The sequence below is a fragment of the Danio rerio genome, chromosome 17 (assembly GCF_049306965.1).
Source record: "Danio rerio strain Tuebingen ecotype United States chromosome 17, GRCz12tu, whole genome shotgun sequence".
Taxonomy (NCBI): domain Eukaryota; kingdom Metazoa; phylum Chordata; class Actinopteri; order Cypriniformes; family Danionidae; genus Danio; species Danio rerio.
Window position 1 is genome coordinate 46,013,796 of NC_133192.1, and position 23,303 is coordinate 46,037,098.

At 39.6% G+C, this 23,303-nt stretch overlaps 1 protein-coding gene across 6 annotated transcripts in view; it reads right to left on the reverse strand.

Annotated features, from left to right (window-relative positions):
• prkd3 (protein kinase D3) overlaps window positions 1-23,303 on the reverse strand; it is a 185,902-nt gene that overhangs the window by 28,255 nt on the left and 134,344 nt on the right. Inside the window, exons 1-6 of one of the 6 annotated variants that reach the window (XM_073927830.1) lie at window positions 17,495-17,542; window positions 15,790-15,947; window positions 3,133-3,322; window positions 2,983-3,054; window positions 2,715-2,898; window positions 2,277-2,400 (exon numbers count right to left, since the gene is read on the reverse strand). In XM_073927830.1, the coding sequence (XP_073783931.1) occupies window positions 2,277-2,400; window positions 2,715-2,898; window positions 2,983-3,054; window positions 3,133-3,265 (513 nt within the window). In that variant the 5' untranslated portion in view covers window positions 3,266-3,322; window positions 15,790-15,947; window positions 17,495-17,542. Of the gene's footprint in view, window positions 1-2,276; window positions 2,401-2,714; window positions 2,899-2,982; window positions 3,055-3,132; window positions 3,326-15,789; window positions 16,000-17,494; window positions 17,543-23,303 lie in introns of those variants that run through there. The other 5 variants (XM_073927828.1, XM_073927831.1, XM_073927829.1 and 2 more) reach the window with 5 other exon arrangements.

Genomic DNA, 23,303 nt, shown 5'->3' on the forward strand with positions numbered 1-23,303 from the left:
TGTTTTGCAGCAGGAGGGACTGGTCCACTTCACAACATAGATGGCATCACGAAGAAAGAACATTATGTAGAAATACTGAAGCAACATTAAGACATCAGCCAGGAAATTAAAACATGGCCACAAATGGGGTATTCCAAACAGACCATGAACCTAAGCATACTGCCATATTAGTTAAAATGTGCTTTAAGGACAACAGAGTGGCTGTTTTGGAGTGGCCATCACAAAGCCCTGATCTTAATCCTATAAAAAATTGTTGAAAAAAAAAAAGAAAAGTTAAAAAAAAAGAGTTGAAAAAGCTTGTGCGAGCAAGACAGCCAACAAATCTGACACAGTTATACACCAATTCTGTCAGGAGGAATGGGTCAAAATTCCTTTAAACTATTCTGAGAAGCTTGTCGAAGGATACCCAAAACATTTGACCAAAGTTATACAGTGTAAAAACAAAGCTAAAAAATACCAAGGAAATGTATGTAAACGGTCTACAAATGAATAAAAAAATCTAAAAATAAAAATTCTCTCATTATTCTGGCATTTAGCAAATGTAAATCATTTAGTAATCCTAACAGACCTAAAATAGTAAGCGTTTAGTGTAATTTACCATCAGACATTTTTTTAAATGGTTGTTTAAAGAAATGTATATTTAAAATGTGTTGAAAAAAATCTGTCCATTAAATAGCACTTGATATAAAATGCTATACTATGCACCATTTCTGCTTAACATCAGATGACATATAGTCACCTTAAAATTGAAAGGTTCTATCTGACATTTTTTTCAAAATTGAGTTTTTGACCTTTTCTTATTAATTGACAACTTATTTACATTGTAGGATTTTTTTTAGAAGTTGTTCAAATTTTAAGACTTTTTATTTAAAAAACAAATGTTACACACATACTGTTTACTATATGGAATGCAAAAACTATGCAGCCCAACATCTCAAAATCATTAAGAACGCAGATAGAACCTTATACCAAGGTAACGATATCTTCATAAGTCACTGCAATTATTTGGAACAGTAGTACATATTCATATACATAGTAGTACATATTTACAACCTAAACAGGCAAAACTGAGAATGCTTTGTAATGATCATTTATAATTTTATGAAATTATATAATGCAATTTTGTAAGACTTTTTCTATTTAATTCAATAACTTAAACTACACCAATAAAAAAACAAGCAAATAACTACATTTTATAGACAGTAAAATTTCACTGACAGTGAATGGTTTTCATGGTTGGCTATGTAAAGTGCCCATTTCATGTAAACTAAAAGATGTGCAGACAATCAGATTTATCGCCAGCATTGTAGTATAGGTTGAGTATAAGTTGCTGTTTTTTCTTTATATTAAAAAAAAAAAAAAAAAAACTAAATGCCTTATTTTGTTGTTTTCATTTTACAGTGTTAGCTTTAATTTCAAGTTCTTTTTCAGTGTAGATCAGTAAATAATATTAAAAATGTATGTCTGATAATGAAATACTCTAGTTCACTGAATATAGCTCATGTATATGTAGCTCACCATAAAATAATTAGATTAATTTATACAAGGCTAGCAGCTGTTTTTAAAAACACACACCCAGGTGTTGAATCGGTACTCTGTATTGGCTGAAAACCTGAGCCCAGGTATCCAAATTAATATAGATAATAGAAAATTTGAATAGACCATTTCGAGGGATGTAAAGAAAAACAATTGTCCCAACGTATATCCTGTTTTACATTTTTATATTCTATAGCTCAAGAGAGTCCTAAAAAAGAGCCACATATTAATAAATATTAGTATTGGTATGAGTATTAGTAGACTGTCTGCTTAATATCTCCTGATACTGCTCCTTCAATGGACATTTAACTGACTGTAAGAAACTTTGCTAGTTAGCCAACTTACACGAACCTTGACCCTAACCCCAAAGCTAACTTCAACCTAACAGTCTACTTTTGGTAGGCATGTAGATGCAAAGTAACTTCAATTCAACAAATGGACCATCAAAATAAAGTGACCAATTAATGTTATGATAGCTGTTTTAACATTAAGTTATGATTAAATTGCTTCTTGTTGCAGTTATGAAATAGTTGATAACAAGCAGGAAATGATCATGGGCCAATAACATGACCACTTTGAAATGGTCTATGATGAAAATTTTGTGCCTCCCTACAAATAATAAACATCAGTTCAATCTCTCTTCATTACTATATTACAGTTATCTCTTAAGAAGATGTATTGTTCTCATAAATCATATTGATAAACAACAGTTCTGCATGTGGCTTTGGAGTAACTCTGACCAGATTGTCTTTGCTAGTGTAGTGCACCATCCAGCCTTCTTTGACCACAGTAGAGCTCCTGCGTTTGGTGTGCTTGACTGACTGAACCACACGCATCAGTGGGATGTTGGTGCTTGTGGAGGGACTTAAGAGAGACAAAAGAAATACCAGTGTTGATCAGAAAAAAAACTGAACCATCAAGCTATAGTACAATTAAAGCATTGATCTCATTGAAGCTAACACAAAAATTTTAACCCTGTGATTTATTTTTTTTAACTAGCTTTGTAAAAAAGGCTTGAAAATCAATTTGTTTGTGTTACATTAAAAGGAAAAAGTCTGGCCCTAAAAGTTTGAAACTGTATTTAATTTAAAAATGTATTTTAGATTGCAGGGCAAACTGTGATTTAAACTCTGATCTAAAACTCTATGCTTTAACTAAAACAGTTATTTATTCTGTACCTGATGGTCTTCACAGGTTCTTCGTCTTTCTCTCTGTCCATGAAGGGAGAGTCCATGAAGAAGATCTTGTCCTCGGGAGTTGTGGGTTCCTCTGAATCATCTAGTCCTCGGCCACTATCACTGTTCACATCACTGCTGTCCACCTCCATAGTGCTGTCAGAGTCTGGACCGGGACTGGCCGGCTCTGAAATTACACAGTGCACACTTTAATAATGTTTTTAGCAGTGCATTTTTACCATTTAGCTGATTGCTAAACCTAAAACCATACCTCCATTGAAGACTCCAAGACAGTCTTTTGGTACCTTTGAAGCACATCGCTTGTGACAATTGAATTTACAGTCTGGTGAAGAAAATGCATAATCATTTACAATACATTACTGTCTTTATTGGAGAGAGAGACAGAAGTGGTGAAACAAACCTTTGCACTGCATGCCCTGCCGGAAAAGGCCTTTGAGGAGGCGTTTGCAATACTGGCAGATGGTGGGACGAGTGTAGGTGTGAATGACAAAGGTGTGTGGGACCTTCACCCTCCCCAGCACCATCTTCTCCATCCAGATTGGTCGACCACTCCATGACGGTATCCGCTTTCCAGGTTCCTGATGAGGGCGCTGCTGCGGAGAGACCCAACAAACAGACATTTCAATTCTTTGTGTGTGCCCACATGAAAAAAAAAGTGCATTTAACTGTTGACAATTTGACCAGGATTGCTTGATTCTTTGAAGCTCATCCTGGAGTTGTTGTTATAGCAACTAGAGCATAAGCTCGAGAGCAGCTCATTTCCTATATCATCTCATTAAGTAAGCTGAAAAGAGCTATATAAATAAAAGGAATTATAATTAATATATAAACAGGATTTTAATTTTCTTACATGGGTATTTTATTGAATTGAACTGTATTGATCTGTATTGGCAAAAAATGTGGTTTCAAACCTTTTTGACTTTCTTTCATATAATGAACACAAAAGTTATTTTGAAGAAAGCTAAAAACCCTTAACCATTGACTTCCATAGTAGGAAAAACAAATAGAATAAAAACCTAATTTATATATTTTTTTAAAACTTCAGAAATGGAAATGCAAAAACTGCCAATAGTGTAGTACATTTTCAAAAAGTATACCTTTAGGGATACTTATATACAGTGCATCCGGAAAGTATTCATGGCGCTTCAATTTGTCCACTTTTTTTGTTACAGCCTTATTCCAAAATGAATTATTTTCCATTATTTCCTCAAAATCCTACACACAATACCCCATATAATGACAATGTGAAAAAAAGATTTTTTGAAATTGTTGCAAATTTATTAAAAATAAAAATCCTGAAAAATCACATGTACATTAGTATTTACAGCCCTTGCCGTAAAGATCTAAATTGAGCTCCGGTACATTCTGTTTCCACTGATCATTCTTGAGATATTTCAGCAGCTTAATAGGAGTTCACTTGTGGTAATTCAGTTGATTGGACATAATTTGAAAAGGCATACACCTGTCTATAAAAGGTCCCAGGGTTGACAGTGCATGTCAAAGCCAAAACCAAGCATGAAGACAAATGAATTGTCTGTAAACCTCTCAGACAGGATTGTCTCAAGGCACAAGGCTGGGGAAGGTTACAAAAAAAATTCTGCTGCTTTGAAAGTTTTAATGAGCACAGTGGCTTCTATCATCCGTAACTAAAAAAATGTTTGGAACCACCAGAGCTGTCTGGCTATCCCAACTGAGTGATCGGGGAAGAAGGGTCTTAGGGTGTACTCAAACTATGTACAGTTGCCTTGAACCGGGCCAGAGCACGCTTGTCCCCTCTCCCGTCTCTCCCGACAGCCCGCACTCACATTACAATCGGGCCTGGGCACGCTTACGTCATAGATGCAGTGCTGTTCAGTAAGCGCTCTCGCTTAGCACAGTGGAGATTTCTCTAGTTATATCGATTTAGTCCTTAGGGATGCAGTGACATGCAGTCAGATATTTCGCCGAACAGATCAGCCACTTTTGCCGCTCATAAACAATCATAAAGCCCTCGTGCTGCAGGAATTAGGAGGTTTGCTGAAGATGCGCAGCTCTCATGCAGTGAGTGGTTTGCGTATTTAATAAACTACGCCAGGCTGCCGGTAGTTTTTTTTATTCTGGCTTGTTGGGCCAGGGCCATTTAAGTGAACTGTGCCTGAGCCTGATTCAGCGCACTCACACTTCTCAAACAATCCGGGAAACGAGCCTGGGCACAATACGGATAGCATATTGTGAGTGGGCCATTAGTTAAGGAGGTGATCAATAACCCGATAGTCATTCTGTCTGAGCTCTGGCATTCTTCTGTAGAGAGAGGAGAACCTTACAGAAGGACAACCATCTGTGCAGCAACCCACCAATCAGGCCTGTATGATAGAGTGGCCAGATGGAAGCCACCCACTGCCTGGAACTTGCCAAAGGCATCTAAGGGGCTCTCAGACCATAAGAAACTAAGGAATACCTGCAGACCATAAGAAATTCTCTGGTCTGGTGAAATTAAAATTGAACTCTTTGGAGTGAATGCCAGGGATTACGCTTGGAAAAAAACAGGCACAGCTCATCACCAGGCAAATACCATCCATGGTGGTTGCAGCATCCTGCTGTGGGGATATTTTTAAGCAGCAGGAACTGGAAGACTAGTCAGGATAGAGGGAAAGATAAATGCTGCAATGTACAGAGACATCCTGAATGAAAAGTGCTCTTGACCTCAGACTGGGGCAACGGTTCATCTTCCAGCATGACAATGACCCAAAGCACACTGCCAAAATATCAATAGAGTGGCTTCACAACATCTCGGTGAATGTCCATGAGTGGCCCAGCCAGAGCCCAGGACTAAATCCTACTGAACATCTCTATAAAGATCTGAAAATGGCTATACACTGTCGCTTCCCATCCAATCTGATAGAGCTTGAGAGGTACTGCAAAGAGGAATGGGCAAAAATTCCCAAAGATAGGTATGCCAAGCTTGTGGCATCATAATCAAAACGACTTGAGCAAAAGCTGTGACTACTTATGTACATGTGATTCTTCAGGTTATTTATTTTCAATAAATTTGCAACACTTTCAAAATATCTTTTTCCACATGGTCATTATGGGGTATTGTGTGTAGTATTTTGAGGAATAAAATGAATTGAATCCATTTCGGAATAAGGCTGTAACATAAAACTAATGTGGAAAAGTGAAGCGCTATGAATACTTTCCGGATGCACTGTATGTTTAGGTTCTCAACATGGAGCTTTTAGGTACAAAAAAAATTTCTTATCATTAATTATCAGAAATTTTTTATAATTTTTGTTAGTTTCATTTAGTTAGTTTCTATTCACTCGTGTCTAGAATCAGATCTTCCTCATCATGTGCAGAGCTGTGTTTGTCAGTGTGGTATTCTTGGTTTTAGAACAAACAAGTATATTTTCTACTACTGAGAAATTTAGTTACAGACTTTCCATTAAGACCCTAAAGAATCATCCTCTAACATTATGAACACCATTCTTCATCTCTGTCATGTGAACAGGTTTAGAGTTTCTTTAATTGGTGCTCTTTGATTTCTCTTGGAGAGGGCACCTTATACCATCAGTATATACACACATTTTATACAGTAACATACATTGTGAAAAATGCTCGGTTCCACACAATTAATGAATGTTTGGACAACATGAAGGATTTAAGATAATTTATAAGTTTAGTATTGAACATAAAACAATTAACTGGACATGTCCTTAATGCTCTTGCACTATGAACTTTAGACTTTGTGCCTTAAATTGATCTGCTCTTCACAGTGAACACAATTAGCAATCTCAGATAGATTCATCCATATATTTATATCTGGGTCACAAATTTGAAGAACCAAGCTAGCCAGAGATTAGTTATCACAACTGAAAGTTCTGGGATCTGTCAAATAATTTTCTAACACTGCTACAGATGTTTCAAGTGAGGTACAAAGCACAAACCACTTATACTGAGTAGTGTACCCATAAAGTACAGTAATGCAGACCACTGAAAGACCACGTGCTAATAATTTTTCATTGTTTGTTTTTTCTTTCATAAAATCATTACTGTTATTCGCCAAGCATGCATTTGATTTTTCTTTTGAGTGCTTAATTCATCAAAAAACAGTAAATACCTAGACAAGAATATTAAGCATCCTGAACTGTTTTAATCATAGATAACAATCAGAAATGCTCATGAACATCAAGTCAACAAATTATAAGGATTTCAACAGAATTTTGTGACATCTCAGTTTTGATTCACAGTGAAGAATTGCAGGCTTGGTAAAACAAAAGTGAAGGCTTGGTGAACAGAGCAGACTTTTTTTAGCAGTGACTAAACAGTAGTGATCTTAGTGTTTTTCGCAGTCTAAATTGCAATTACTGCAGCTTTCGGATTTACTACTGTATACAAATAGAGAACTGAGAACTTGCTTCTTCTTAAAATGTGTTGAATTCACCACTTAGTTAAAATAAAAACTGTTCAACCAAAGAGCAACCACAACAAAATCTTAATTTGCTTTACAATCATTGCATAGAGAAAAGCAATCCTTAATCGTATTAGAAACAAAAGTTCCCCTTCGGATGGGGAACGGAAGTGCTATAGGTGGATTTGATGTAGAAAATCCACATATGGGAGGTTTCGGTTCAGAAGCCGCTTGTCTGAAAGAGTATTGAACGGGCCAATGAAAGCAATGAATTGGCAGCGTAAGCTTGCGCAGGTGTGCCTCATTGCCAATTATCCCAGCACACTGAAAAAAGTGTTGCATGCAGAACTGTTGCAAACAATTTATTTGTGTTGAATTTAAACAATCAAATTAAATTGAATAATGTTCAACTTAATGTGTTTGTTTAAATTCAACACAATTAAATTGTTTACAACCACTTAACATAATAAAATTGAGTAAATCCAAGGAATCATCTTTAAATAATTTTTTTCAGTGCATATAAGCACACCTGTCGCAAGCAAACGCAATCCTTTTCGCTTTTTTCTGATCGAGTTCATGAGGGTTCCTCTTGCTGCTACAGCGACGTCGAGTGAACGAGCCCGGTCCAGAGCGAGTCTACGCAGCGGCAGACAGTCGAGCTGGGTTTCTCCCTTGCCTGGCCTTTCTTTGGGTTCGGTCCTCCAGAGCGGTGCGTATAGTTGCAAGTGTAACAGAAATTAGCTCATTTTATGGATATTAATAATCAACAATAACGGTTTATTCTTAATTATTGATATTCCGGCTTAAGCTTTAGTCAATCTTGTCAAACAAACATATGATTGTATTTGATCATGCCCGCATTTATTGTTAACTTGATCAAACAAACATTACTAGAGCCGCCTTTCTTCCGAGCTGCTACGGCAATGATCTATTCATTTAGAAAAAGGGAATTTAATTGCTACTTCTTGTGAAGCAGATTAATCATTCATAAGTTTGAATCAACTTATAACAGCTAGGCAGGGGAATCTGTATTTCAGTGACATTTTCTCGTGAGGCAAACAATACAATTCATTTGATTATAATGGAATTTATTGACTAGTCAGACAGATAACGAACGAACGCACAAACATACATTAAACATAGAACAAAGGTAAAACCACGTGGAGATATCGGGTCTATACGGGACTATAAAACATGTACAAACAGAGAGAGATAGCAAAGCGTGGAAATATAGATTTCAGATAGAGTGGCAAAACCTGGTTTCAGTTCCACACATACCATTAAGGATCACCAAGATTATAAAAAACACCTTTTCGATAAAAGGGGCACAGCTGATTCGCATAACTAAAAATACCTGGACTTTCATGTCTGGAGGTCTCTCTCTTCATGCGGGTCTCTTCCTGATGAAACTCCTTTGATGTACTTTTTGATGGGTTGAGTTTGTAATACAGTACGGACGAACACGATGGCAAACTTTAAACTGAGTTTACTTTGCCGGAAAATAAGGAAAGCGTGGCGGGAAAAGTCCATGCGGTGTAGAAAAGCGGCGTGGCCCTCAAAGGGGCCACCGTCGATGGGATCTTTGTTCGGACTTCTCTGCTCAGATGTTGGGGAGAAGTCTGGTTATACCTGCAGGTCATGTGTAAAACCCGTTCAGCATTCTTGATCAATGATTTCAGGGCAAAGTTTGAGCGCGAAACCTTCCTTTGTCTCGAGGCTGCTCGTATGCAAATTTAAGTGTCCGCCCAAAGCATGCGGAGAGGCATTTAATGCAGGGAATTAAAGAATAAAGCAATGCGAGTTATGATCTTGCTCTATGCATCATGTGTTGTAAAATGTCAGCAGAAACCCATCGGTACCAAACATGGGGGGGGGGGTTAAAAGTACATCAACATAATTTTTCACATCCTTACATTATTTAAACTAAAAAGGGCCTAAAAGTACGTATTTGTATACTACGAGACTATGAGAAATGGTAAACATTACAAAAGTTAAGTGTAATTAAACAAGAGATTTGGGATTTTCTAAATGTCTTTGTTTAAATAAAAAAAAAAACATTGGAGAGGAATGTCTTTTTCTTCTGTGAGGAGAGGGCTGATAGATGGGTTTTTTCTCCTCTTATCTTATCTGCCATGTTCTTTTGAAGTCGGCAGAGAGTCATTTAGGACAGCTCTGTGAAGTTTCCCAAACTCGTTACTTGTCAGCAAGAATTTTTTTAGGCCAGACTTTTTGTCCCCGAGTGATCTAAATTGCCCTTTCATTCATGAAACCAGATTGTTTTCATGGAATGTTGAACGGAACGTTTACCTCCAGCATATGTTACAATATATATATTTTACCAGTTATGTTACACAAGCTTGTTAATGTGGTGCTCGGGGGTGGTTCATGTCGTCATTGCGATGCGCTCGGGCAGATCTGAGGGTCTCAGCGGGAGATAATCTGCCTAAGGGCTCTCGGACCATTCGCTCCTCCAAGCGCTCCATCCAAGCTTCGGGTACTGGGAGTGATCCGTCTAACCAGATGGTAGCTCTCATGCTCGCTGACACTGGAGACCAGATGTCCTCCGCGGTATCGGAGGGTGGGCTTTCACTGTCCGACGATGATCCGGACCCGCTCGCCCCCTCTGGGCAAGCGATCGCCATCAAATCGGATCCTGAAGCCGACATGTTAGCCGTGCTTTCCCGGGCTGCTTCGGCCGTAGGGTTGGAGATGGTTCATCCCCCAGCTCCGTGGCCGGACCGACTAGATGGGTGTTACTTAGAGGACCAGAAGGCGAAGCCTTCGAAGCCTCTCGTCCCCTTCTACCCGGAGGTGCACAGTAGGGCACCTTTCTCTGCCCGCGCTGCGTCTGCCTCTGCCCTCACCACCCTTGATGGTGGAGCTGCCAGGGGGTATGAGGCGATCCCGCCGGTGGAGCGCGCCATCGCGGTTAATCTTTGTCCGCGTGGCGCCCCTACTTGGCGCGGTCCGCCCCGTCCCTACATCATCTATCGGCGGGACCGTAAGCCTGCTCCGTTCGCCGAGCCATCCACCTCCGCTGCTCCTTGCCGAAAGCCGGCAGCCCGTCCTACCCAGGGCGCTGCTAAGTCCGGTAAACAGACCGCGAAGCGTCCCTGAGACAGGCCATCCGGAGAGGAGGAAACTCCCCGGATCAGCACACCCGCTCTGCGCTGCCCCACCACTGGTACGTCAGCGGTTGTAGCGATGATGCCATTAGCGAGGGCTCTGCCTGCCTGGTTAGCGCGGGCCAGCCCCTCGCGGTGGCTCATACGCACAATCAGACTCGGCTATGCGATTCAGTTCGCGAAATGGCCCCTAAGTTCAGGGGTGTGTATTTCACCAGCTGCATTGGCATATCAATCGCCTAGAGCTGTTGGCAGTGTTCCTTGCTCTCCACCGCTTTTTTCCGGTGTTGGAGCAGCAACACGTGCGGGTCAGGATGGACAGTACGGCGGCGGCAGCGTATATCAACTGCATAGGGGGTACGCAGTCTCGCCGCATGTCTCAGCTCGCCCGCCGTCTGCTCCTCTGGAGTCATCCGCGGCTGAAATCGATGCGCGCCATTCATATCCCAGGTATACTCAACCGTGCAGCTGATGCGCTCTCACGGCAGCAAATTCACTCTGGAGAATGGAGACTCCACCCCGAGTCTGTCCAGCTGATATGGGCGAGATTCGGGGAGGCCCAGATCGATCTGTTTGTTTCCCCTGAGAACACTCATTGCCAGTTGTTCTTTTCCCTGACCAAGGGCACTCTCGGCACGAATGCACTGTCCCACAGCTGAGCTCGGGGCACACGCAAGTATGCGTTTCCCCCAGTGAGCCTGCTCGCGCAGCTACTGTGCAAGGTCAGGGAGGACGAGGAGCAGTTTCTGCTAGTTGCGCCCCTCTGGCCCAACCGGACCTGGATATCAAAGCTCTCCCTCCTTACAATGGCCCTCCCTTGGCAAGTCCCTTTGAGAGAGGACCTACTCTCTCAGGGACAGTGCACCATCTGGCACCCTCGCCCCGATCTCTGGAACCTCCACGTGTGGTCCCTAGACGCGAGGAAGACTTGGGTAACCTACTGACTGCGGTGGTTGATACCATCACTCAGGCTAGAGCCCCCTCCACGAGGCGCGCCTACGCCCTAAAGTGGAGTCTATTTACTGAATGGTGTGTCTCTCGCAGAGAAGACCCCCGAACTTGCCAGATCAGTGATGTGCTCGCTTTCCTTCAAGAGAATCTTTAGAGCAGGCTGTCGCCCTCTACTCTCAAGGTTTACGTGGCCGCCATTTCTGCTTATCATGACGCGGTAGCTGGTGGCACTGTGGGAAAGCATAACCTCATCATACGGTTCCTCAGAGGCGCTAGGCAAATTAATCCAACTCGCCCCCCTCTCATGCCCTCTTGGGATCTCGCCCTCATTCTCACGAGCTTGCGTTCAGATCCCTTTGAGCCACTCGAATCAGTATTCTTAAGATTTTTGTCCCTGAAGACAGCTCGGCTGGTTGCGTTGGCCTCTATTAAGAGGGTTGGGGACCTGGAGGCATTGTCGGTCAGTGACTCGTGCCTGGAATTTGGGCCGGATTTTTCTCACGTTATCCTGAGAACCCGCCCGGGTTATGTGCCCAAGGTTCCTACCACTCCCTTTAGAGACCAGGTAGTAACCCTGCAAGCGCTGCCCCCAGAGGAGGCAGACCCAGCCCTTTCCTTATTCTTAAAAGCAGCTCTTTGTCTGTTATGGCGGTCGGCAGCAGGGAAGTGCCGTAACCAAGCAAAGATTATCCCACTGGATTGTGGAGGCCATTTCATGTGCTTATTTGAGCAGAAGTCAGCCGCGTCCCCCGGGAGTGCGTGCGCACTTCACTCGGAGTTTTGCATCCTCTTTGGCGCGTGCACGCGCCGCCTCTTTAACAGACATCTGTAGAGCTGCGGCCTGGGCGACATCCAACACATTTGCAAGGTTTTACAATCTGCGAGTGGAGCCGGTTTCCTCAAGGGTATTAGGTAACCCTTGGTGATTGAGGAAACAACTCGGTGGGGTGTTGTAATATGCTTGCGGTGCCCTTTTTCCTTAACACGGAGAGATGTGCGCCTTCCTGTCTGTCAGTAAAGTTCCCCGTTCGGTGAGCCCTGCAGATTCCTCCGAGGCCCCCAGCACAGACTCAGCGGAGAAGTCACTTGCTGGCCCACTATGTTAGGCCTGCCCGCTGGTCAGCCCGCGTTTTTGGGTATAGGTGCTGGCTATGTGCGATCCCCTCTGGCAAACCCATATTCTTTTTCCGCCACGGTTCAGTCCCCCCTCTCGGGTGGACCCGTGCCTTCCTTATCCGCTAACCACCTTCGTATGTGCACTCCCCCTTCTTAGGGCTAGTCCATATGTATTGCCATTTTGTCTCCCCCATTGGGTGCGAATGGTCTCCGCAGCATCCTCCCTACGGGAGTGCACGCGTCCCCACGTACTGTCGTATTCCTAGAATTATCTAGACAATAGCAACTCCCAAAAAAATATACCTATTCCGTAAAACTTCCTTTGAAGTGGGGATAAGTTAGGGCCAAGGGCACGTTGGAGGACCGCGCCTTCCATGATTTGGGTACGTCACGCTTGCTTGACTGCCCTCTCATCGGAGGCGTTGGTAAGGTGCAGTCATTATGGCGTTTTCCATAGTCTCCCATGCGTGGATTTTCTACATCAAATCCACCTATAGCACTGGAGTTCCCCAACCGAAGGGGAACGTTTGAGGTTACAGAAGTAACCCTTCGTTCCCCGAGGAGGGGAACGGAAGTGCCATATTCCATCGCCATAATGACTGTCCCTTAGCTGTTTAAAAGTCTCTTCAGTTTAAAAGGATGGCGTTTGCTCACGCCAGGTGTGCTTATATACTGGGATAATTGGCAATGAGGCACACCTGCGCAAGCTGACGCTGCCAAATCATTGCTTTCATTGGCCCGTTCAATACTCTTTCAGACAAGCGGCTTCTGAACCGAAACCTCTCATACGTGGATTTTCTACATCAAATCCACCTATATCACTTCCGTTCCCCTCCTCGGGGAACGTAGGGTTACTTTTGTAACCTCGAACGTTCACTACTTATGTATAAACAGGGCAGATCTTAGAGGTATGCCTAGCATTTTACATAAAATATCAAACTCAAAGGTATCTGCAGTACAAATAAATATATTAGTTATTTTAATAGATCTAACTTAAACATGTTTGCAAATTTTCTGCCATTTTTGCTGTTGTCATGTCAAGTTGCTATCCTATAAACAGAAGGGCGCAACACAAGTCCCACATCTGAGTTCTTCTGATCTGAAACTGACTGACAGCATGTATGACAAATGAGCTCTGCTGTGGGTGAAAGTTTAAATTATTTTATCTTCACGTGGCTTCTAAAAATGCGGTGCTGCAAAAAACACACGTGTATAATTGTCACGCACGTCCATCAAACAATGAAGATATTGTCACATTTTTTAACCTCATAAGTTTTTGAATAAGTGAGTGACTTCTCTACACACATAACAGTTGTTGTGCGCTGCCCCTGCTTTTATGGATAGACACAGTGCTAGCATTTTCACTAAAAGACATTTCCGTTTTAAAGCTTAAATTTAATACACAACTATTAAGTTTCTGTTGTTTTAGGAGAGGACTGAGCTTAATCTTTGAAAGTTTGATAAAAGGTTTCCTAATTATAAAGTTTGTTTTTCCATTGTGTTTATTTTGTACATTTGCATCACAAGTAGCTTCCAAACACTTCTGCCTGTTAAAAATAAACAATATGTGTTATTATTCCTGTTGTATCATACCTGCACCGAACTCTGACCACAAAACCATGATGCATACTGAACCATTACTCCAGTGTATTGTTACAGCCCTAACAATGAAAACACTTTTGCACAATGAAACTGAAACACTGGCCAAATTAGTGTTGGAGGTTGCATGGCTTAAATTGACCAGCATGGTTGCCAATCTTTATTGATTGCACATTCCATCAGTAAAGCTGCGGTTATACTGGACTTTTCTCCTCACATATTTTTATTCATACTCACGCGAACACGTCAGACCGGAAACGCAAGGTCAGACGGCGAGTTTCGCAGGTTGCTGCACTGCAAAGTTCAAGCTTGAACTCTGACCGCATCACATGATTGCAGGAGACCTCTCTGGACAGGAATTTAAAGCATGAACTAATTGTGCTCTCTTTTTAAATGTTTAATCATCTTGTTTAATCCCACCCTCTTTCGCAGTACTGTACGACAGAATTTCGCACACACAACCTCTACTGTGACCGCAGTATGAGAGCAGAGAGTGAAGGTTTAATTATCAAAGTAACAGAACAGCTATGCAGTGCACACAAATAATGGGTGACATATAACAGTTCAAAAGGGAACAACTTGCTGGTGTGCATCTCACTGGTGCATCTGTGACCAAGACGACAATCTTTGTGATGTATCAAGAGCCACATTATCCAGGGTAATGTCAGCATACCACCAAGAAGGACAAACTACATCCAACAGGAGTAACTGTGGATCCAAGAGAAAGCTGACCTTCACACTCTGCTCTTACTGGTAAACTGTGCAGTCAATGAAAATTGGCCAGTGTATCAGTTTCATTTTCCAACCTCTGTATATAGGGGTTGCACAGACTGGTCACCTTTATTGGTCTGCCATGACGCTTCTTAATTGACTTCAGCTAGTCGTGCTGCAGATCTCATGGGTTTTGACCGGAACTTTATCACAGCCTTACATGAGAATGTAGGTTCACCAAATGAAACTGCCCTCAAATTATTGAAATTAATTTAGATGTTATTCTGAATGACTTCATGTGTGAATATAATCCCAGGTGAATGCGGTGAAGATGCACACAATGAAAGAACACATCTGAACCATGAACCAGTAATTGTAAAAAGGCCTGGATTGAGAAAGATTTTAGGCAGCTTTTTGACCCGAACGGTAAAATCTGTCTGAGCAGGACTTTTATAGAGTCAGCTTATTGTCTTTATCTTTCATGTGTTATGTTGTAATATTTTATGCATTATGTTATAATGTTATTATATAACATTATATTTATATTTAATACAATGAAGTAAACATACATAATTTTTCAGCTAGAATAAAAGCAGTTTAAAAAAAAAAAAAAAAACATTTTAAAGGTCAAAATTATTATCCCCTTTAGGCAATTTTTTTTCAATAGTCTACACAACAAACCATGTTTATACAATAACTTGCCTAATTACCCTAAACTGCGTAGTTAACCTATTTAACCTAGATAGGAATTTAATTGTCACTTTAAGCTGTATAGAAGTGTCTTGAAGTATATCTAGTAAAATATTATTTACTGCCATCCTGGCAAAGATAAAAATAAATCAGGTATTAGAAATGAGTAATTAAAACTATTTGGTTTATAAAATGTGTTGAAAAAAAATCTTCCCTCCGTTAATCAGAAACTGGGGGAAAAAAAATCAAGAAGGGGGCTAACAATTCTGACTTTATCTATACGTGTGTGTGTGTGTGTGTGTGTGTGTGTGTGTGTGTGTGTATATATATATATTTATATATATATATATATATATATATATATATATATATATATATTTATATGCATAATTTATGCACATAATATATGCACTGTATATATGATTAATCTTGTTTTGAAATACCAGAATAAATTAAAATAAAGAGGATCTGTTCTCACCTCCTCTAAGCTGCTGGTAGCATGTTCAGCTGGTGCCGGACGAGGCACAGACAGTGAAGGACCAGGAAGAGACACATTGGATAAACGTCTTTTCCTCACACCGCTACAGTTGTTGGGGATTTTAAAGGCACATCGTTTGTGATAGTTCAGGCCACATCCTACAAATCCACAGAGAAGGCTTTAGTGTCTGGATTACAGTCAGATGCAAGCCTGAGGTTAAATTGAAAAAAAAAAAAAAAGATATTGAATATGATTAGAGGAAATCATTAATCACATAAAAAATCAGGTATAAGGTTTAAGGAGAAGATTTGAGTTTACAAAGAAAAGGCAAGATAATAGCATATCTTCCTGGACTCCAGCAGAGGGCTCTGTCTCTCCTTTCACACTAACCGAGCGATGGGTAAATCAGCAAGTTTAGATCCTCCTGACAGACCAAATGATTCTCCTGAGGACTGGGTGGGGATTTCAGATAGAAAATTCATGACTTTCGTCTTTCCCAGAGCCCATGTAAACAGCCTGAAGTGTAAAGTGTTTTAGCATGCCTACACATCTGAACAGCTTGTATCCATCAGTGGGGCTTCTTATAACTGGAGCCCATAATCTTCACACAGCTTTCAAATGTGACATCCAGGGGTTGGCAAAAACACTGAGCTCCTTTCAAACAGGACCTGATTTCAAGTTGAAAGGGGACTGAAGGCAGCACAAAGTCCATGGCCTATAGTTTGCTTCCAAAAGAGAGCTAGAGAACAGACTGTAGGATTAAGCCAGACTCAGGAAAACACCACCAAATTTCCATTCAGTAACAATCAACTGACCAATATTCAATAAGTCATATTGTGATAATGATAATATAAAATATAAATATTGTGGGCTTTTCAGTATACTGTGAACAATTACTTATTATTGAAACTTTTAGAGCCACTTTTAATAGAATTCAGATTGTTGTATTGTCAGTGATTGCTTATCAAAGCACAAAACGCTTGAAGACTTATATGCAATTTATTTTCAAACATTAACCCTCTTACATGTTAATTAAAATGAGACTGAAAACTGTGATTAATTATAGGCCTTTTTTGTTTGTAATCAGTACAGTATGGTTGCATTTGTTTACCATGCTTCTTTTCTTGGTTGGTATTTGGCTCCTTAAATGTAAAATGAAAATGTAATTTAGTCAATCTTAAAGTGCCCCTATAATGCATTATAAAAGATCATAGTTTGATTTAGGGTCCTCAACAACAGACTGTGTATGCAAGGTCAAAAAAGTTGTTTTTTTTCCCTTAAAGGTGCAGTAGGTAATCTTCCACAATGCTAACAGCTTAGCATAAAGATGACAGCAAAAGAACCCTCTCTCTCATGTTAAAAGCAACTAGTCCTTGTCTGGCGGCGTGCAGAAATTACACTCATTACTAAGCCAAACTGACATGCTATTTCAGAGCGAATATTCAGAGTTGCATTGTAATCAATATAGGGAGAGACTAGGTGGAATAGCAGTATTTACTTGTGTTTTGTTGTTAAACTAATTAAAATCTACATTATCGATGCTGTAAAAGGTCACTTATGAAACTGAAAATAGTCCTATCAATCTATCACTGGAAGATTTTAGTGGGTGAACAACACTTCTGTGAAGATATAACCCATTTGTAACAACATCTAACGTTACATCAGCTTTGCATGAAGCTAAAATAGTTTTAAAACAGAACATTACCTGTTAAAGAGAAATTCTTCAGTCATGGTGTCATGCTTTTTCAAGAGTGCAAAGGTAACTCCAATATTGATTCAGGTTTTTAAAAAGTTTTGATTCAGCATGTTTTTACCAATCGCACGCGCTCTGTCTCTCTCTCTCTCTCTCGTGCACGCCTATGCATAAACGACGGTTGGCAGAGCTGCGTACAAAAGGCTGCGCAGTTGTTCAAATCTGCATTTGCTTACAGACAGTTTGAGCTACTTATCATAATATATAAAATATAAAAACATATAAATTCATTTAGATCATTTACTTTAATCATTACTTTTGGAATGTGAAGAGACTTTCAACCAGCACAACAAAAAATGTTTCTGAAGACAATCACCTACTGCACCTTTAATTTAGCAATTTATTTTTCCAAACCAGTCCTTTGTGTGACACTAATCTGCAGTGATTGATCTGATGATCTAGTCTGTTGTGATTATTAAGACACTGTTGAAGCATCAAGCACAAGCAGCCATGGTACAAAGTATACTGTACATGTAAGCCCAATTAAAGAATTTTGATGAAGCAATGCACTTACACCAGCATTTTGCTCTATACTTAACAATAACTCATAGTAAGAACACACCAGTAATAACAATGACATGCATTCAGTATTAATCGGCACATCTGCAAAAGTTTATCTATTTCTTAATTTTTGCTGTGGCATGCAAAAGCCCATTGGAGGTGTGTTTGGTTGGTGTGGCTCAAATCATCAAAATTTAAGCAAAAGTAAATGGGCTTATAGAGGTGCTTTACGGTCTTGTGTGTAAGAACAGCTGATGGTGGCCTAGCTATGACAGACACCAAAGAAGTGTGAGCAAACAAGCACTTTCAAACTAATAAAAAACAGCACATGTTGTGTTTTCCACAAGGTTTTAGACATGATATGTGAATAGCCCCATAACCATTTAACTTGAGAGCTGCTAGCTGCGTGGAGCAAATACAACATACTAAATACATATTTTACAAGCTACACAGAACAAGGATATCAAAATTTATAAAAAATTTAAAGCTACAAATGACATAATGGGAAAGCTAAGAGCTTGATGCTAAGCCCTTTTTTCAAAGGTAAATGAAAGATAATGACTATCTTGTAAGTAATTGGTTATGCCATGGAAAATAATGATAGAAATACATAAAAATATGCAAGACAGGCTCACAAATATAGTACAACAATAAAAGTACCTCAGCTATCCTGTGCTAGATTCACGGCCTACTCACACTATGCTATGCGAACTGTGCCAGGCTCGTTTCCCGGATTGTTTGAGAAGTGTAAAGCCTCCTTTCCACTTCACACAACAAACGACAAGCAACAGACCGGAAGTCATTCATATCTAATGGAGAGTAGTCCGAGAGCTGCGTGGAGTTCCGATCATCTTTGTATGCGGAAAATTCCGATTTGAGCTGCAGATCCGTTGAAATATTTGAACTCCTGCGACTAGACCGTATGCGAACAGCAGACCGGATGTGATGTATTCCAATATTGTTCAAGCAGGTCCGTGTGCGGGAGATGAGAAATAGGACTTTATTTGTTTTTGTTTTTTTTTAAATCAGAAAAAGTCTATATTAAAAAAAAAAAAAATTTCTGTTCATAAATGTAAGTAATAAAGTAATAAAATATAATGTTTTATGTTGTCTCCACATTCCCTAGAATATTTTTAGCGGTCTGAGTTTGTGGTATTTATTCATTAATTCAACGATGAAGAATTGCTTTTGCACTCTTTATTTCAAACACTGCGAGAACAGCTTCTATCCCATGATGCACGGCAGAACTGAAAATTCTGTGCGACTGTCACAAGGGCTCGTATTCCGACAGTCATGTCTAAATGTCGTGTGCAGTGGAAAGGCAGCTTAAGTGCTCTGAATCGGGCTCAGGCACGGTTCACTTGGCCGGCCCTGGCCTGGTTGGAAGAGGTGTGCAAGAGTGCGGTTCACTTGGGCTTTGGCGCGATACGCTTATGTGTGAGTGCAAAATGCGCCTTAGCACGAAACTGAAAGCGAGATATGACTTTTAAAGGACTGTTTCTTGTGCGTTTATTAATCATTCTTGCTGTTCAATGAACGCAAAATGTCATGGATTATTAAAAACACAAATCATTCACTGCACGACAGCCGTACCTTCAGCACACCTCGTAATTCCTGCAGCACGAGAACTTTATGATTGTTTATGAGCGTCAAAAACCTTCACTTAGCTCAGGCTTGTTAAAATAATTGCCTCAACCTACATTTTTGTGAAACTTACAGTAAAATACGTTGCTCCAGCTATGTTTTGTTGTATGTTTCAGATGACAAATCCACTTAAGAGCACTGTTTACATTTTTGCAATTGAACCACTTCATTAAAGCTCATATTATTGAGTGTCACTGCATGTAAAAACTATAAATACTTTTAACTTGGCATGTTGTCTAAAGAAGCTTTTTAGAAATCAAGTTCAAAACTGTGTGGTGAACATGAGATGTGCTGCTTCCTTCACGATATTGAAACTCTTCTGATCTTGTACTCCCATGGCATCTGCAACCTAAGCAACCATCAGTCCCGCTGACAATGTTCCATCTCATGTGCCATTGTGGTCCCTTCTTTATACATACATGTATGCATGAGAATATCAAACAAAAAAACCCAACCTACATATTTACCTTGATTTTAAATAGTTTTTATCTCTTTTGGGGAACCATGCTTCACTTGACACAAACCCAAGCACACTGCATCAAATATGTACAACAACATACAAAGTGTATTACCGAGTAAACTGATCATGCAGGTTGCCATTTCAGGGACATTACGAAATCAAGGAGTCTCTATGCATTTCCGGAAGACTTCCGGAGCTTCCAGGAGAGTTACGATGTGTGGATAAGGAGTTGGAACTATTTAAAAAGTAATGTGTGGATTAACAAAATCTAAATATTTCGATTATCGCTTTACACTTGTCCAAATTAAGCTCTTAGCAATGCATATTTCTAATATCTGATATTGATAAATTATAAATAACTTTGTAATTTTACCAACAACTTTCATTCACATGCATGAACAATAATAAAATACTTTTGTCACTGGAAGATACAAATGATTAGAGCTGGACAATAAAGCAATAAATAAATTCAGATTTTAATCAAGAACTTATTCTGCATCGATGCATGGCAAATTTGCGATTCTCTCTTGAATTAATTCTGAGCTTACTTTTTAACATCAGATGGCGCTGTATGCAAAAACAGCCACACTCTGCCAATCATAACACATACCACTTGAACTTAAAAGTTTATTTTTAGGTAACATTTATATTAGGTAACACTTTACTTTAAAAGGTGTAACATACAGTACGCCATGCCATAACTGGGCTTTTTTCACAAGCCTGTTATGACGCATTTAACGATCATCAGCATCTTAAATCATTGAAAGTTTTTCATTTTTCAATTTTTTTTTAAACGTATAATTTTTTATTTTATAATCTGAGCAAAGGAGATTGTAAAATTCAGTGAGGTCAATAAGTATTTCATCACACTGTGATTTTTCAAAATCTCCTACTTAGAAATCATGGAAGGGTCTAGAATTTTCGGTATAGGTGCTTTCAACTGTGACAGACATAATCTAAAAATAAATATCCGGAAATCACATTGTATGATTTTTTGACAATTTACTTGTAAATTACTGTGTCCAATAAGTATTTGATCACTTGAGTCATAAATGTTTAAAATTTGGTACAGAAGCCTTTGTTAACAATTACAGAGGTCCAATGGTTCCTGTAGTTCTTCACCAGGTTTGCACACACTGCAGGAAAGATTTTGGCCCACTCTTTCATGCAAATTTTCTCTAGATCTTTCAGGTTTTGGGGCTGTCACTGAGCAGCACAGAGTTTTAGCTCCCTCCAAAGATTTTCACTACAGAATCTTGATATGCTTTTTATGGAGCCACTCCTTGGATTTCCTGGCTGTGTGCTTTGGGTCATTGTCATGTTGGAAGACCCAGCCACGACCCATCTTTAATGCTCTGACTGAGGGGAAAAAGGTTTTTGCCGAATATCTTACTATACATGGCCCCGTTCGTCCTCTCCTTTATGCAATGCAGTCGTCCTGTCCCCTTTGCAGAAAAACACCCCCAGAGCATGATATTTCCAGCCCCATGCTTCATTGTAGGTATGGTATTATTGGGAGGATACTTATCATTCTTTTTCCTCCAAACACGGCAATAGGGGTTAAGACCAAAAAGTTCTACTTTGGTCTCATCTGACGACAGGACTTTCTCTCATAACTCCTCTGGACAATCCAGATGGTCCCTGGCAAACCTCAGACGGGCCTTTAAAAGGGCTTACTTAAGCAGGGGAACCTTCCTTGCGATGCATGATTTTAAACCACGATGTCTTAGTGTATTACTGATAGTAGCCTTGGAAACGGTAGTCCCAGCTCTCTTCACAACATTGACCAGTTCCTCAAGTGTAGTTCTGGGCTGATTCTTGACCATTCTTAGCATCTTTGATACCACACGAGGAGAGATCTTCCGTGTGACCCCAGTTCAAGAGAAGTTGACAGTCATCATTACCCTACTCCACTTTCGACAATTTCTTCAACGGTTGTTCTTTTTTACCAAGCTACTTGGCTACTGCCCCGTAGCCCTTTCAGCTTCGTGAAGGTCTACAATTTTATCTTGTGTCTTTTGACAGCTCTTTGGTTTTGCCCATGTTGCTACTTAGAGTTTTGACTGACTGTGGGGTGCACAGGTGTATTTAAGACAGCCAACAACCTCAAACAGGTGCTACTAAATTAGAATGATGAGCAGAGTGTAGCTGGACTATCTAAAAGCAAAATACCAGGTCTTTGAGGGTAAGAGATCTGGCTAAAAAGCAAGTTATCAAAAACTTATTTAACAGAGTAATTTACAAATAATTTGTTAAAAAATCATCCAACGTGGTTATTGGATTTTTATTTTAGATTTTGTCTCTGAAAGTGGAAATGCACCTATGGTGACAATTCTAAACCCCTCCATGATTTCAAAGTAGGAAATATTGAAAAATCACAGGGTGATCAAATACTTATTGACTTAACTGTATATATTTTTTTGTTTACTCCTATTTACTGCACTTCACTGTTTCCCAACTATGGCGACTTACACTACTGAGAAACCCGAAAATGTAAAAAGACCTATATGATGACAATTTTATGCACACAAAGACATCGAAAACAAGTGCATGCTTGCATTTAAAATTACATAACTGAGTTTATGACAGTTGCCATAAAAATGCATATAATCTCATTCATATTCATGATATCATGTCATGATTATAAAGATTTCATTACAGTCTTATTAAAAAACCTTTAAGTAAAGTGTTGCCAGTAATTACAAGTGTCCATAGTGAGCTGTGTTTAAATTAATACAATGAAATAAAATTTATAGTGCAAGTACGTTTGACCACTTGCCATACATATTTAATTTCATATTTTTGTTTGTTAAGTGCAACTTAAATAAACAATAATAACTAAGTGTGGTAAAAAAGGAGTTACATATCCAAACACTCGTCCTATTCTTATGCCCCATATGGTGATGCATATACGTCTCCAAAACCAGTGGAAAATCTAAAAATGTTTTAATACAGCAAATATAAACATGCATATGATAAATAATACTTCTAATATTAATAACATTATATAAACTGTCATCAATAAACTGGAGAAAAAAAAGAAAAAAGAAACAAGGTGAAGAAGGCATGGAGGTAGTCATTTTTATATTTATGTAGAAAATAATAAATTTTTTCAACATTTTAATCTTTTCATATATAAAGATTTTTTGTGCATTG